At 56.5% G+C, this 15467-nt stretch overlaps 1 protein-coding gene across 1 annotated transcript; it reads right to left on the bottom strand.

Moving 5' to 3' along the window:
* Nucleotides 1-1046: 1046 nt before the first annotated feature.
* On the bottom strand, nucleotides 1047-12072 carry CIBAR2 (CBY1 interacting BAR domain containing 2). The gene is given in 10 exon segments (XM_041772855.1): nucleotides 1047-1343; nucleotides 2107-2205; nucleotides 3652-3714; nucleotides 3716-3766; nucleotides 7461-7569; nucleotides 7786-7787; nucleotides 8520-8621; nucleotides 8696-8764; nucleotides 10719-10953; nucleotides 11949-12072. Coding segments are annotated over 10 exon segments (867 nt in total). The 5' UTR covers nucleotides 11969-12072; the 3' UTR covers nucleotides 1047-1226.
* Between the last annotated feature and the right edge of the window lie 3395 nt (nucleotides 12073-15467).

Genomic DNA, 15467 nt, shown 5'->3' with positions numbered 1-15467 from the left:
GATTTTGTTTATTTATTTGACAGAGGAGAGAGAGCAGAAGCAGGGGGAGCAGGAGCAGGAGAAGCAGGCTCCCCACTGAACAGGGAACCCAATGTGGGGCTTGACCCCCAGACCCCACGATCATGACCTGAGCCAAAGGCAGACGCTTAACCTGAGCCACCCAGGTGCCCCAAATATAGAATGTTTTCATTACTTTTGGAATGGGTGTTGCCCCTGGTAGAATCAGGGTGGGCTTCCCCAAGGACGTGCCACGGAGCTGGATTTGGTGACTAAGAGTCACTGTGATGAGGATGTTAATCCTGCAATGATCCCATGAAGGTTTTGTGTTCTGTACTGTGTCAATATGAAAATCACAGTCTCACCCCCTTCCTTCACCTCCATCAACCCTCCATCCCCCTAGACCTCTGTGATGTGTCCTTGGTCCCAAGGTTATCCCTGCACATCATGTCCATGTGTTAGGGGTGACTCACATCCCCCCAAAACTCTTATGTTGACATCATAACTCCCAGTGCCTCAGAATGTGGCCTTATTTGGAAATAGAATCTTTGTAGATATAATTAGTTAGGGTGAGGTCACATTGGGTAGGGTGGATCCGTACTCCAACAAGACTGGTGTCTGTATAAAAAGAGGGAATTTGGACACACACACACACACACACACACACACACACGGAAAATGCCATGTGGGGATGCAGACCAAGATCAGAGTGTGGTGTCTCCAAGCCAGGGGACACCAAAGATGGCCAGCAGGCGCCGAAGGCCAGGGGGAGGCCTGGAGCAGATCCTCCCTCACGTCAGGAGCAGCCCACCCCGCCTGCTTCTAGATCTCGGACTGCAGGCCTCCCAAGCTGTGGGAGAGTAAATTCCTGTTGTTTGAGCCTCCAGCTTGCGGTGCTTTGTTACAGCAGCCCTGGGAGACTAATCCACCCTCTTCACAGCATTAGCAGAGGTTTAACCCCTCGACTCCCCAGGTCATAAGCTGCGAAATGAGACCCAGTACGACTCAGGTTACGATGCACCCCACGTTTATTGAGCACCTAAGAGGCACCAGGCACCATGCTAAGCCCATGGATCCCCAGAGTGACCTGTGAGGTGAGCGAGATTGCCCCTGTTGTGCAGACGAGGAAACAGGCTCAGAGGACATGAGACTCACCTGGGGGTGGGGGGATGCAGCGGAGCCCCCAGCCCACCCCCAGCCCCCATGTTTCAGACTGGGGAGCGCTGGACCTATGGATGGGGCGTCTGCCCCTGCCCCGTGAGGTCCTCCACGGGGTCCTCCTCCTCAGAGTGGTCCGTGCTCTCCTCCTCGTCTCCCCTCTGGCTCTCTATGGCCGTCTGAGTGCTCTGAATGACACAGCAACAGCATCAGTAATTACAGGGGCGGCGACAAGTGTCTGCAATTTCTAAGAGCTTCCTGGAGATTGGTTCACCTAGTACCCCCCACAGCCCTGCAGGCGAGGGGGGCACTGTTATTAGCCTTACTTTGTGAGGGAGGAGTCTGAGGCACAGACAGGTTAAGGAGCAGTGGATTCGGACCCAGGTGGCCTAGCTGGGGGCCATGCTGGCTTCACTGCCTAGAGAGGATTATTCAGGAAGCCTGCCCCCTCCACTGTGGGGTGAGGCTCCCCCTTGCCCCCCACTCAGTGACTAAACCTCTTCTGATGGACATGAGGCTGCTTGGAGTCTTTATTTGTCTCATTTGGTTGAGCACTCAGAGTCCTGCAGGAATACGGATGTGCTTTGCTGGGCTCCTAGGATTACATGTACCATATGACTTTCCTAAAATATGAGAAATTCAGACTTTTGAAACCTATGGGCCCATGGGCTGGGAACTAGGAATGACCTGCCCAGAGCCCCCGCTTCTCAGTGGACACACTTCAGGATGCCTCCGGGGGGCTCTCAGGACACACAGTGGCTGCTGCGTGCTGGGCTCTGAGCTACAGATCACCGGCTCGGACTGGCCGGTCCAGGTCGGACCCCGGGGCAGGTCTCCACACTCCCCGAGCAGAACCTCGTGGAAATCCCTGCTCTCAGATGGCCTCCCCCTCGTCACAGGATGAACACTCCCAGCCCCAGTGCTCACCTGGCCAGCGAGAGACCACGGGACAGCTGGGACAGACCACGGGACAGTTGGGGAGGGGGTGGTATCCTTGAGTGGCTGGGCATCGTGATGTCCATAAACCCCATGCGTCTTGGCTCTAAAATCCTGCCACGGAGAGACCAGGGCCAGCTGTTTCCAATCAGGAAAGAAAGGAAGGGGTGTGGGGAGGAAGGAGGGGACGGAGGCGATGCACAGCAGGCACTCCCAGAACCCCGACCTGGCCCAGGTCCTGTCTGGGAGCTTCCTGCGATCTACACTAGCCCGCTAAGTGGGCGTCAGCATCCCATTTCATAGACGGGGAAACAGGCCTAGGTAACACATCCTAGGTAACACATCCATAGTCACACAGGAAAATTAGAGATTTCTCTTGCCCCTAAAAGAATATCGCAGAGATAAGTGGACACACCAGAGCCTATCTGGTCTGCATTTAGCCTCATACGGTGGTTTTAAAGCTTACCCACAAGCTGGAATACAGTTCCCTTCCCCTTGAATACATCCTTAGTGACTGACTCACTTCGAAGGCGTGGACTGCGGCCGAAACGACACTAAATTACCTCTAAGATTAGGTTATAAAAGGCGATACGTTTTCTACCTGCCTCTGTCACAGGATACTGGCTTTATTTTTTTATTTTTAAAATATTTTTAGGAGCAGGGGAGGAGCAGAGGGGAGAGAGAATCTTAACCCCCGCCACAGGGTTCGACCTCACGACCCTGAGACCCTGACCTGAGCTGAAACCAAGAATCAGACACATAACCCACCGTGGGGCGCCCCAGGATGCTCGCTTTAGACCAGCTGTGGTGCTGCGAGGAAGCCCCCCGCCACCTGGAGAGGCCTCAGGCAGGCAGCCTTCGGGCTGCAGACCCCTGAGGAGCCAGGCAGGGCGGGCTTTGTGGCCCGAGCTCGGAAGAACCCCGTATTTGGTCTAACCCTCTGCTCTCAGTCTTGCAATTCGTTGAACAGAGGGCCTACGTTTCCATTTTGCACTGAACCCTGCAGACCCAGAGGCCCGTCCTGAACCCAGAAAACAGCCATCACCCGCCAGAGGCGGGGGAGGAAGCCTCATACATGACTCCAGCCCCAGCTGCCAACTGAACACCCAGGAAAGACCCATGAAAGAGCATCCAGCGGAGCCACCGACCCCGAACCAGAGGATCATCGCAGCAGCCCAGCTGCTGTGCAGCGAGGGGTGTTACAGGTCAGCCAGCCCTGCTGCATTTGCAGCCACCGTAAGCCCTCGTCCGCACCCGAACGGCAGCAAGCCTCCGCCGGGGATGCTTTTTGTCACTGTTGACTCATTTGCTTGTTTTTTAAACACCCAAGTCATGGTGAAAATGTTGATATTCCAGAAAGATAGGATTGGGAAAATTCTCCACCTCTGGTTTTGGCAGCCGGGGGCAGATAAAGAAAAGAATTCATCAGCACGAGCCTGCGAAACTGTAACAATCGCAAAATGTTGCCAATAAAAATTGCTCCTATGAGGATAACCAGAAGCAAACGGAGTCGGAGTCCCGTACGGCCAGCTAGCAGTGGGGCATCTGTGGTGTCCATACCTCCAGGTCTCTCTCCAGGTCATAGCTGTCCAGGCTCTGGAAGGCGCTGGAATAGACCTCCACCTGCTTTGGCGTGGAAGACCATCTCAATGGTGACAAAGTCGGAAAAGATTTTCTGTGGGGAGAGAAGCCCGAATCACGCAAGCGACACTGGCCCAAGGAGAGTCCCGGGGTCACCTTGAACGTGGAGCAAATGGGCGGGTGGGGGGTAGTGTTAGCTGTCCTCTGGGGCGGGGAGGTCCTAAGCCAGTGTCACTCTGCTCAGCAAGCGCTTTCGGGGTTCCTAGGGCATGCCTGGCTCCAGTGAGGCCTGCTGCTGTGCGCCAGGCCCCGTAATGTGTGCCAGCACCCCTACTGTGCGCCAGCACCCCTACTGTGTGCCAGCACTCCTACTGTGCGCCAGGACCCCTATTGTGCACCAGGACCCCTGCTGTGAGCCACCCCTACTGTGTGCCAGGCCCCTACTGTGCGCCAGGACCCCCTATTATGCGCCAGGACCCCTGCTGTGTGCCAGGACCCCTACTGTGCACCAGGACCCCTACTGTGCGCCAGGACCCCTACTGTGTGCCAGCACCCCTGCTGTGCTCCAGGACCTCTACTGTGCACCAGGACCCCTGCTGTGCGCCAGAACCCCTACTGTGTGGCAGGCACCCTCCACTGTGCACCAGGCATCCCCTACTGTGTGCTAGCACCCCTCTCACTGTCCACCAGGCCCCCCCTACTGTGCACCTGGGCCTTACTGTGTGCTAGCACCCCCTACTGTGCACCAGGCACCTCCCTACTATGCGCCAGCCCCCCTACTGTGTGCTAGCACCCCCCACTGTGCACCAGGAACGCCCCTCACTGTGCACCAGGCCCCCTCCTACTGTGCACCAGGCCCCTCTACTGTGTGCCAGGCCCCCCTACTATGTGCCAGAACCCCTACTGTGCACCAGGCACCCCCTTACCATGTCCCAGGCCCCCTACTGTGTGCCAGGCACCCCTGACTGTACACTAGGCCCCCTACTATGTGCTAGCACCCCCTCACTGTGCACCAGGCACTCCTATACTGTGCACCAGGCAACCCCCCATTGTGCGCCAGACCCCCTACTGTGTGCTAGCACCCCCTCACTGAGCACCAGGTACCCCCCACACTGTGCACCAGGCCCCCCTACTGTGTACCAGGCCCCCCCTACTGTGCTAGCACCCCCTCACTGTGCGCCAGGCAACCCTCCCACACTGTGTACCAGGCACCCTCTACTGTGTGCCAGGTACCCCCTACTGTGCGCCAGGCACCCTACTATGTGCTAGCCCCCCTACTATGTGCCAGCACCCCGTACTGTGCACCAGGCCTTCACAGAGACTCCCACTTTGCTTTGGGCCCCAGCAGGACACAGGCTTGGGGTGGGGGAGGAGCCTGCAGTCTGGGAACACCCCGTTTCCCATAAACTTTGGAACTCCCTGGCCAGGGAGGCAGGCTCCGAGGAGGTCTCCAAGCCAGCACAGGCGAGGAAAGAGAGAAGGGCCAAAACGGGGAGCGCCTGCCTCCTGCCTCCCTCCCGCCCTCCGCAACCCCCCAGGCCGACCTGGTGGTGAGCGCTGCAGCCCAAGAGGTGCGGCCAAGCCTTCTCCTGTCACTCACTGACCTATGACTGATCCTGTCTGAGCCCCCGTGTCTTCATCTCCACGGCGGGGCCCAGAGTGGCCCCAGTTCACGAAGCCCCCCCGAGATTCAGTTACGCAGCCGCTCTGTCTGGCTGCCCTGAATCAGCACCAGCCCTACCTGGGGGTTTGTGAGAAATGCACGTTCTCCAGCGCCCCCAGACCCACGGAATGGGGCTCCAGGGTGGACCCATCGCCAGGCGGTCTGCGTGTGAAGCAGCCCTCCGGGAGCTCCCTGACCCATGCTCTGCTGTGGGAAGGCCTGCCCGGAAGCATTACCCACGTGCTTTTACAGGAGCCGGAGAGCTCTCCTGTGCTTAGGATCATTTTATTAGAAATGTGACCTAAAACTGATACACTGATAGTCATTATCTCAAGTTCTGCGTTTTTTCCCTTTTAAAACTGGGAGAGTTCTTCGGCGGGGATGGTTTGGAGAAGTGCCTCTTACAAACTTAATCCCCAAAGTTTGAAAGGTGCCTATTTTAAGCTGCATGCGCTTCTTGGCCTCTAACTGTGCCAAGAATCTTGTCCTAAACCCTTGCCAGCACCCCGCTTGCCAGGGCCCCGCTTTCAGGCCGCATAAACATCAGGTGCTGAATAACGGTCTGCTGGTACTTTTAGGTCCTGCCTGCAACGTGGATGCTTGAGCACTAACCCCCACAGGTTTCTCTCACTCGTGCATTCATTTACTCGCCCGTTCACTTCCCAAATATTTACTGAGTACTGCTCAGCGCAGGCCCTGGACCCGGTGCAGGGACCCAGCGGGGGACACGACACACAGGCGCCACGTCGTGTCCCGTGTGTGACTCATGTGGCACCAACAGGCGGGGGGTGGGGTGGGCAAGTTGCCCCCTACACTCTTCATCCCGCGATGATTGGCATGTGTCATGGGTCTTCCCCAGGGTATCAACTCCAAGGGAAAGGGGCCTTCCTTCTCTGACTGTGGTGTCCCAGCGCCAGGCACAGTGTCTGGCAATAGTAGGTGTGTATTCAACATTTGTTGGGTTGATGAGTGAGTTAAAAATACAATTAACCCATCTACCCTGGGATAACTGCCCCCAGGGGGCGCAGAGCCATGAATTAATGTCAGGGATGGACTGAGCTGAGTGAGTTTCCCTGAAGATGAGGTGTTAACTTGACGCAGAGTGAGGGCAAAGCCTTCCTGGCAGAGGGCATGGCCTGTGCAAAGGCACTGAGGTGTGTCGGGGTTTGGTGCCCTGCAGCTTGATTTTTTTTTTTTTTTAATTTTTTTATTTATTTATGATAGTCACAGAGAGAGAGAGAGAGAGAGGCGCAGAGACACAGGCAGAGGGAGAAGCAGGCTCCATGCACCGGGAGCCTGATGTGGGATTCGATCCCGGGTCTCCAGGATCGCGCCCCGGGCCAAAGGCAGGCGCCAAACCGCTGCGCCACCCAGGGATCCCAAATAATTTGTGCAGATACTTCATTTTTGATGCCCTGCAGCTTGGATTGCTGCGTCCAAGATAAGGCTGGGCTGGGGCTTCCGGAGGCTTGGGGAGGATTTCTATCTTTATCTTTAGAGTAAGGGGGGTCATGGGAGGGTACGTAACCCAGGAGTGATAAATGGCAGCCGCCGTTTGTGAGACCCCTGGGACTGTAACGTAGGTGTGGGGGGTGCTGAGAGTGGGTGCGGGGATCTCTGTGACTGGCTGGGGCTCCAGGATTCTAGGTCACACTGTGGGGTGGAGTGGGGGAACAGGGTGGGGGGGTGGAAGGAGGAGGCACCTGTGCCCCCCCACTCCTTGTGCCTAACCATAGCTTACTCGGTCAAGGGCAAAGAAAGAAGGAGGAAGCCAGAGCAATGCTGTGGGTCCTTGTGTGGAAAGGACGGGGATTTGGGGTGGTGGTGGCAAAGTCTGCCAAATTCTCCTGGTGGGAGCTGGGCCTGGGTGCTTAGAGGCAGGGCCTTCCCCTGCAGCCAGGATTAGGCCAAGATTAGGTGTCCTGGGAGCCCAGGCTCTGAGACCCGTCCGGGCAACTGGCAACACATGCTCACGTACACACATCTGTGCTCACAAACACGGTATGTACACATGTGCATGCACACTCACAGACAGGTTCACACGCAGATGTGCACACACACACGTGTGTGTTCAAACACACACTCGAGGCCAGAGTATTTCCAACACCGGGCCACCCACACCTACCTGTAGGTCCTTCAGCTTCTGCTTCTGGAAGGTGTCGATCATCTCCTCCAGCTGGTGGGTGGTACGACTGGCATCCACTGAGGCCCTCTGCACACTGGTCTCTGCCTGGCTCCAGAGGCAGGAAGTGTCACGGAGCGGTCCGGGCCTTTACACACTACTCTGGATCGTTTCCCATTCTCCCTTTGGGTCATCTCTCCTGCCTCATGGACCTCTCTTGCCAATTTGGTCATCAGAGGAAAGGCAAAGCTGGACCATGGTGAAAGGGCCAGGCGCCGCTTGGCCAGACCTGCTTACTGGCTGTGTGACCCTGGGCCAGTCACGAAACCTCTCTGAGCCTCAATCTCTTTGCCTGTAAGCAGGGGACAGTAATAATACCTGCTTTGCAGGGTTGTTGAAAGAATTAAACGGTGGGCACCTGCTGAGCTATTAGTATAATAGGTGTCCCGCCTTTGATAATAATTCCTGCATGTGGAATGTTTTTAGGTAATTAATTTGTCTGACCCAACTGGTCGCCAGGCACATGGAGAACCTGGATTTTAGAGTTAGAGACCGTCAGAGTGGAGTTCCAAGTTTGCCTCTGGCCTCCCCTGTGTGACCTCAGGCAGGTCGCCTTTCTTGGCCTCAGTTTCCCCATCTAGACAGTGGGCATGAAGCTAGAGGTGCCCACACCCAGTGAGCATTCAGTGAGTAGTCCTGGTAAGGAAGTGGGGCCTTGGAGGGGGTGACTTGCTGGCTTACTGAACAGTGCTGAGGGGACAGACTCGGGTCTCCTGACCCCCCCCCCCCAGCCCACCGCCTGCCCTGCACCTTTGACTTGCATCCTGAGTGCACAGCTCTGCACACACCTGCCCAGGTAAAAACTCACCTCGCCGTTCCGTGGGGTCATTCCTCACCTGCCATGAGCCGCTGCCTTCCCCCCACAGACACGGGGCACTCACCTGGGTCTGAGAACGGTGTGGTTAAGGAGCCAGGTTAACCAGCAGCCCCTACCCAGGGGACACCCGCGACCAATGGCCACCCTGGCCTAGCAGCCTCAGGCCCCACTTCCAGGAAGGATACAATCATTTGCCTGTCCGAAGGGGACTTCTGCCTCAGTTTCTCCAGCTTTTCCAATTGTTTGATCTCGTTCTTCTGTTCTTGCTTGAATTTCTTGATCTCGGCCTAAAGGGAAAAGGAGGGCCATTTCCTGGTTGTCCCAGCGGGCCAGACCCCGTCAGGCAGTGCCCCTTGCTCACCCGTGTCTGCTTGATGTGCGCCCCGTAGAGTTTCAGGGGGTGGATGACCTTGGTCTCCAGCCTCTCGACCTGGGGGAGCGTGGACAAGCAGAGAGTCAGAGCAGATGGAACCAGGGGGTGAGTGGAGCCGGTGTGGGCTCCAGCCTACATTCGTCGAGTGCTGCGTGCACACCCGTAGCTGCATGACAGGAGCCCGTGGGGGGCCGTGAAAGCACGAGACACCCTCCCTCCCCGCTTACGGTTGAGGATACCTGCCTGTGCTCAGGCTCTACCTCCCCAAGGCTCGGGCGATCCGTTTCATCTCACGAGCCTCGTTTCCTCCCTGTAAAATGTAAACGGCCGTGCCCACCAAGGGTTTCGTGACAGTCCATCGGGTGCCACCGCCAATTCAGTTCTCCAGCCGGCCTTACTGTCCCCACTGCGGGGACTAGTAGGTGCACTTGGAACACGAAGTAGCCCGGGATTCAGAGCTGAGAGCCCTATGCAGCCCCCGAGGGCACAGCAGGGTGTGTGAGGGGGATGCCTGACGCCCCTGAGTCAGTCCCTGAGAGTCAGACTTAGGAGCCTCCCATCCCTTCCCCTGGGCTCCTTAAAACCCTGATTGCCAGTCACCCCCCACCCCACCCCAGGGGTTCTGAATGAGCAAGTCCTCAGTGTGACCCAAGAATCTGCATTGCTAACAAGTCACAGGAGAGGCTGAGGCCTTGAGGACCAGTGGCAGGGAGATCCCCTGAAATTTTGGCTTGCCAGATGCTCCAGGAGATCTAGAAGCCCCATCAGGCCCCTTCCTTTACCTTGTCAAGGCTTATGACCCTGCTAGGGTAAACACAAATCTTAAATAAATAATAATAATTCTCCCAGGAGTCAACTTTTAAAAATAATAATAATTTTCCCAGGAGTAGAAAGGAAAAGAGACTTTCCCCCTTGCTTTCCTTACAGCATTTTCTTTTAGAAAACCTGCAATTGTAAATCCCTTTCTTCTGTCCCTTTGGGACTCATGTAAACCTTTCTAAAAGCTAAATAAGATTCTTGATGGTTTACAAGCTGGGAATGGCAGGTGTGTCTTTGAAACGTAAACATCGAGGATGACAGGTCTCTAGGGAGTTTGCTCAGGTACCTGGTTCCAAGCCTGTGAAGACCTGCTTGTTAGAGAGAAGTTTCACTCTTCCTTCGGAGAGAGGCCACTCACTGACACAGGTGGCCACCCTGTCACCAGGTGGAATTAGGAATGGTGGGGGGACGAATGGTGCCATTAGTCCTGCATCCTGAGACGGTAAGTGTGGGGTTGTTTCTGCCTGGCTGTGTAGAGGAGTGAGGTTTTTTTCTTTCCTTTTTTTTAAAGATTTTATTTATTCATGAGCGACATACACAGAGAGAGAGGCAGAGACATAGGCAGAGGGAGAAGCAGGCTCCATGCAGGGAGCCCGACGTGGGACTCGATCCCGGGGCCCCGGGATCACACCCTGAGCCAAAGGAAGATAGATGCTCGACCACCGAGCCACCCAGGCGTCCCCAAGGCAGGGAGGTTCCTGTGTGCCAGCCCCTGTGCACTGCCTGCAGTGTGTGCTACAGTCTGGTTTCATGCTTATTCCAAAGAGAAGCTGGTTGGTTCAGAGGACTCTCCAGGGCTGGCAGGTGATTTTTATTTTTAGCTCTCCCCCTAACACCCTGCTGCCTCCTCACCGCAGCCACCAGGATTTCTCCGGGTCCTGGGCTCCGGGCATGTGCCTCCGATCTGGGACTCCTGGAGCCCACAGCCCCCGCCCTCAGGCTGGGCTTCCTGGGGTCCTTGCCTTGTCTGGCTTTTGTCCAGCACCACAACGCTTCCAGGCTCTCAGCCCCATGGCACGGGGCAGGGGGGTGGGAGGGTGTATGACCGGGGAGGGAGCTCTACGCGTGTCCACTCCTCACGGACACCTCTTTAAGAGACATGTGCACTAGCTGTGCCCCCTGCAGCTCAGCTCCAGCCCTCAGACCTGAGCCCAGCAAGGGACCCGGGGTCCCCCTGGGCGCCCCCGCCTACCTCGGCCTGCCGATAATCCTGCACTTTGGCCAGGTCCTCGGCGAAGTTCCTCACGGTGGCCCGCATCTCAGGGTTCTCGGTGTTGGAGAAGTCGATGAGCTGTTTGACCAGCTGGTCGGCCTTGTCCCTCAGCCGGGCCGTCTTGCGGGTGTAGGCGGCCAGCAGTGAGCAGAACTGGCCAAAGTACTTCTCGGCATTGGTCACTGTGTTCTCCATCACCCGCACCTGGCTGTTCCTGGGGAGGGGGGAGCCTGAGAGGCCGTTCTGGGCCATGACACCGGGACAGGTCGGGACAGCAACGCAGAGGTCACCCACCCATCACCCTGCACCTAGCTGGCGAGCTCCCTGCCCGGGGCCTGGTCCCATCTGATGATGCTCGTGGTTCTATCAAGGCAGATCTGGGAGGCCAGCCAGGTCGCAGGCTGGTCAAGTGGCCGGCAGGGATGCAAAGGCTGCTCTGGTTCCAAATCCAGCCTTATCCTCCCTGGGACCCTGAGCAGGGCTTTAGCATCTTCCTGGCAGAGTTATGCATCCTAGCTGCAAGGGCCCCTCTCTCCAGAATCCCCTGATTCTGCCTCCACCTCCCACCCTGACCTCCCTGAGCTGTTCAAACTGTCTCCCTTCTCTGAGCACTGAAGGTTGTTAAAAAATGAATAAACTTTTTTTGGGGGGCCAGGTTTAGGTTTACAGAAAAATTAAATGGAAGGTACAGAGAGTTCCTCAGAGCACAGGCGGTTTCCCTATCATTAGCAGGGGCTGCGTGTTTTGAGAAGCACCTCGAGTGGTTTCAAGGTCGAGTCTGTGACCTTCAGAGGAACCAGGCACCAAAATAAATGGATAAGGGGCAGGCAAGCCCCAAGGGAGCATTGATAAAACCTGGTCAGAGAGGGTGTGGTCAGGGACCATTCCACGGGGGCTAGGGGTGTCGTCTGGGGGGCTCTGAGGCACGAAGAGAGGTTTTGCAGGTGGAGCCGAATGAGGGAAAGAGGGGATGGATCCTGTGAATTTGGCTACCCCAGAGCTGTGGGCAGTAATGCCAGAGAGCAGAGGTCAGATCTGGAAGCTTCCCTGGCCTTCCCTTGACCTTGAGGTGGGGTGAGGTGGGACGGAGAGCAGCCTTTACCACCACCCGCCCCAGGAGGCCTGGCTGCCCCTGTCTCTCTTGCTGCATCAGCCCCCCAAATCCTGCCTCCCGGCCCCTCCCAGCCAAGGCCAGTGCAGGCCACTCACCTGGAAAGAACAATGCTCATTGCGACGGGGGACACCAGCTGTCCTAGTCTAGGGAAATAGGACAGGGGCCCAGGGGTCCGGCAGGCCAGGCCGGGGAGGGGAGAGGCTGGCGGGGCAGGGCGCAGCTGTGTGGTCCTGGCTCTAGGGACACTGCCACCTGGTTGCCAGGCAACATGGGCACCCACAGCCACCCTGGGAGGAGCCCCAGCTGGTTGCCTGGCAACGTCTCCCCAGGCCAGCCTGGCTGCGGGGAGGGGTCCCAAAGGACCCTAAAGCCCCCCTCCACCAGTACACTTCGTTTGACTGGATGTTCTGTGGAGCCAGGCAGTGGGGGGGGGGGGGGGTCCAAGGATGCAACAGAGATGGGATTCAGGGCAGCTTGCATGGGGCTCAGCCTGCACGGGAGGGAGGGTCCTTCCTAGCCATGAGGGGGTGCCGCCCCACCTCCCCCCAAAAGTCTGGGAGTGGTGGGCAGGGTCCTGGGATACCTGCTTACTCGGGAGGGAAAGCACAGCGTCACTCTGGGGGCGCCTGAAGCCGTGTAGCTGAATGGAGGTGGCGGAACACCAGCCCAAAGGGACTTTTTAACATTTCCATCATCATTTTATCATTTTTCCCCTTCTTTATAAAAAACAGTTCTTGCTCGTTGTTAGAAAAGTATGAAAGTACGACACAGAGAGAAAATCCAAGACCACGTTTAAGAAATCATGCTAAAGGGGCACCTGGGTGGCTCAGCGGTTGAGCGTCTGCCTTCAGCTCAGGGCGTGATCCCGAGGTGCTGGGATCGAGTCCCGCATCGGGCCCCCTGCGTGGAGCCTGCTTCTCCCTCTGCCTGTCTCTCTCTCTCTATCTCATGAATAAATAAAATCTTTAAAAAAAAGAAATCATGCTAAAGATACAACACATTTTACTAAGGGTAAGATGTATTCATTTCATGGTCTGTACATTTTACCTAAAGAAGTGTGGAAGTGGCAGCGACGACGTAGGAGATCGGGTGGGAAGATGGACCAAACACACGCAGCAGAACGTTGGCAACTGTTGCTGCCGTGGCTCCCCGGGCGAGTCTGCTCATTTGGTGCATCTGGAAGCTAAACACGGGCTTACATCCCAGCCCCCAGCCCTGCTGTGTGACCTTGTGCGGGTCGCCTCCCCTGGAAAATGGGATCCTGACAATAGCTCCTTGGCTCGTCCTCCCTTGTTAGGAAAGAGAAGTCTCTGGAGTGAGGCAAAGGGGACAGGGCAGGGGCCAGACGCCCACTGCAGTTCCTCGCAGGCAGGTGGGCCCGGGGTGGTGATTCCCTGTGCTGCTGCTGCTGCCTGGCCGCGCCCTACGCTTCCCTGCACCCTGTGCTCCCTGCGGGCCCTGGGCGATGCGGAAACACCCTACAGAGCTCCCCACCTCCTCCGACCCCGGTGCCCTGAGGCTCTTCCCTGCAGGAAGCCGGGAGCGCTGGGGTGGGGGCTCCTGTACCCCTGCCCTGTGCAGTGCACCTGGTCACATCCCTCTCACATTCTTGGCTCCCTTCACTCTTGGCGGCTGCACTGAGTAGAACAGGGTCCCCCCGGGATCCCTGGGTGGCGCAGCGGTTTAGCGCCTGCCTTTGGCCCAGGGCGCGATCCTGGAGACCCGGGATCGAATCCCACGTCGGGCTCCCGGTGCATGGAGCCTGCTTCTCCCTCTGCCTGTGTCTCTGCCTCTCTTTCTCTCTTTGTGACTATCATAAAAAAAAAAAAGAACAGGGTCCCCCCCACCCCGGCCAAATGTCCCCCTAGAACCTCCGGAAGGGATCTTATTTGGAGAGAGGGTCTTTGCACGTGGAATTAGGTGAGATGAGTCATGCTGGAGGACGGTGGGCTCTGGTCCAACGACTGATGTCCTCATAAGAAGAAGAAGCGGAGACCCAGGGAGACAGTCGTCTGGCACGGGGCCTGAGACTGGAAGGGTCTTGCCCCGGAGCCCTCAGAGGGAGCTTGGCCCTGCCCACACCCTGATTGTGGACCTCTGGCCTCCAGACTGTAGGATAAACCTCTGTCGTGTTAAGGCCCGTTTCAGGATGGCAGCCCCAGGACACTTGCACATCCCCACATGCTGTGTCCTCCCGTGTCCAGCCTCTCTCCCTCACTAGGGGCTGGTGACCTGCCTAGTTTCCTCTGACGTCACTCTGACTTCACACCTGCGCCTTATACATTTGATTATCTCTTTGGCTGATGAATGCCCTCCCGAACAAGCCTGGTGGAGAGCCTTGTCCAATGTGGAAGAGGCACTTTGCCCTGGGTTCTGGATCCTGTCCCTGACCAGACAAGCCTCCTGCCCTGTGTCCCTGTCCCTCTTGCTCCTTCCTGCCAGCGTCAACATGAGCAAACCTCTCCTCCTTATGGAGACATGCTCCCCAGCTGACTTCCCCATCCCTCCTCGCTTCTACTCCTTGCTTTGTGGGACTTTGCAAACAAGTGGCCTCTCCTTGCTCTCGTTTCTCTACCCTCCGTCTCTCTCTTTCTCCCTCTCCCGGTCTCTATCTCTGTGTATCTCTCTCTCTGGCATCATCAAGGACTCATGCAAGTAACCCCGATGGTAACAGCGATGCCCAGCACCCCCAGGGCCCACCCTTGGAGCCCCGCTCAGCCCCCTGCACAGCCCTATTCTTACTCCTCACACACTCAGAGAACAGACTCTTTCTCTTACAAAGGGTGTGTGGGGGGGGTGCTTTCCCAGGGCGTGATCCTGGAGACCCGGGATCGAGTCCCACATCAGGCTCTGTGTATGGAGCCTGCTTCTCCCTCTGCCTGTGTCTCTGCCTCTCTCTGTCTCTGTCTCTCTCTCTCTGTCTCTCATGAATGAATAAATAAAATCTTAAAAAAAAAAAAGTATGGGCTTTCTTTTAAAAATTAGGAGTTGGAAACCAGGACAGCATAATGTGAGACCAGGGAATTTTACTTTAAAATACTTTAAAATTACTTAAAATACTGGAAAAATGCTTTAAACATTCCTGCTGACCAACACCTGGTGGTCAGATTTCTTTCTTTCTTTTTTTTTTTTAAGGTTTATTTATTTATTCATGAGAGACACAGAGAGAGAGAGAGGCAGAGACACAGGCAGAGGGAGAAGCAGGCTCCATGCAGGGAGCCCGACGTGGGACTCTATCCCAGGTCTCCAGGATCGCACCCTGGGCTGAAGGCAGCGCTAAACTGCTGAGCCACCTGGGCTGCCCTCTCTCTCTCTTTCTTTCTTTCTTTCTTTCTTTCTTTTTTTCTCTCTTTCTTTCTTTTTTTCTTTCTTTCCTTTTCTTTCTCTTTCAGATTTTATCCATTTATTCATGAGAGACACGCAGAGAGAGGCAGAGACACAGGCAGAGGGAGAAGCAGGCTCCCTGCGGGGAGCCTAATGAGGGACTCTATCCCAGGACCCTAGGATCACGCCCTGAGCTGAAGGCAGACGCTCTACCACTGAGCCACCCAGGTGCCCCATGGTGGTCAGATTTCTGGGTCAGCTGCCTGGCCCTCAGAGCATCCCACCACCCA

The sequence above is a fragment of the Vulpes lagopus genome, chromosome 10 (genome assembly GCF_018345385.1).
Source record: "Vulpes lagopus strain Blue_001 chromosome 10, ASM1834538v1, whole genome shotgun sequence".
Lineage (NCBI taxonomy): Eukaryota > Metazoa > Chordata > Mammalia > Carnivora > Canidae > Vulpes > Vulpes lagopus.
Note: the sequence above shows the minus strand (reverse complement) of the source record. Positions and strands in the feature narration are given on the sequence as shown.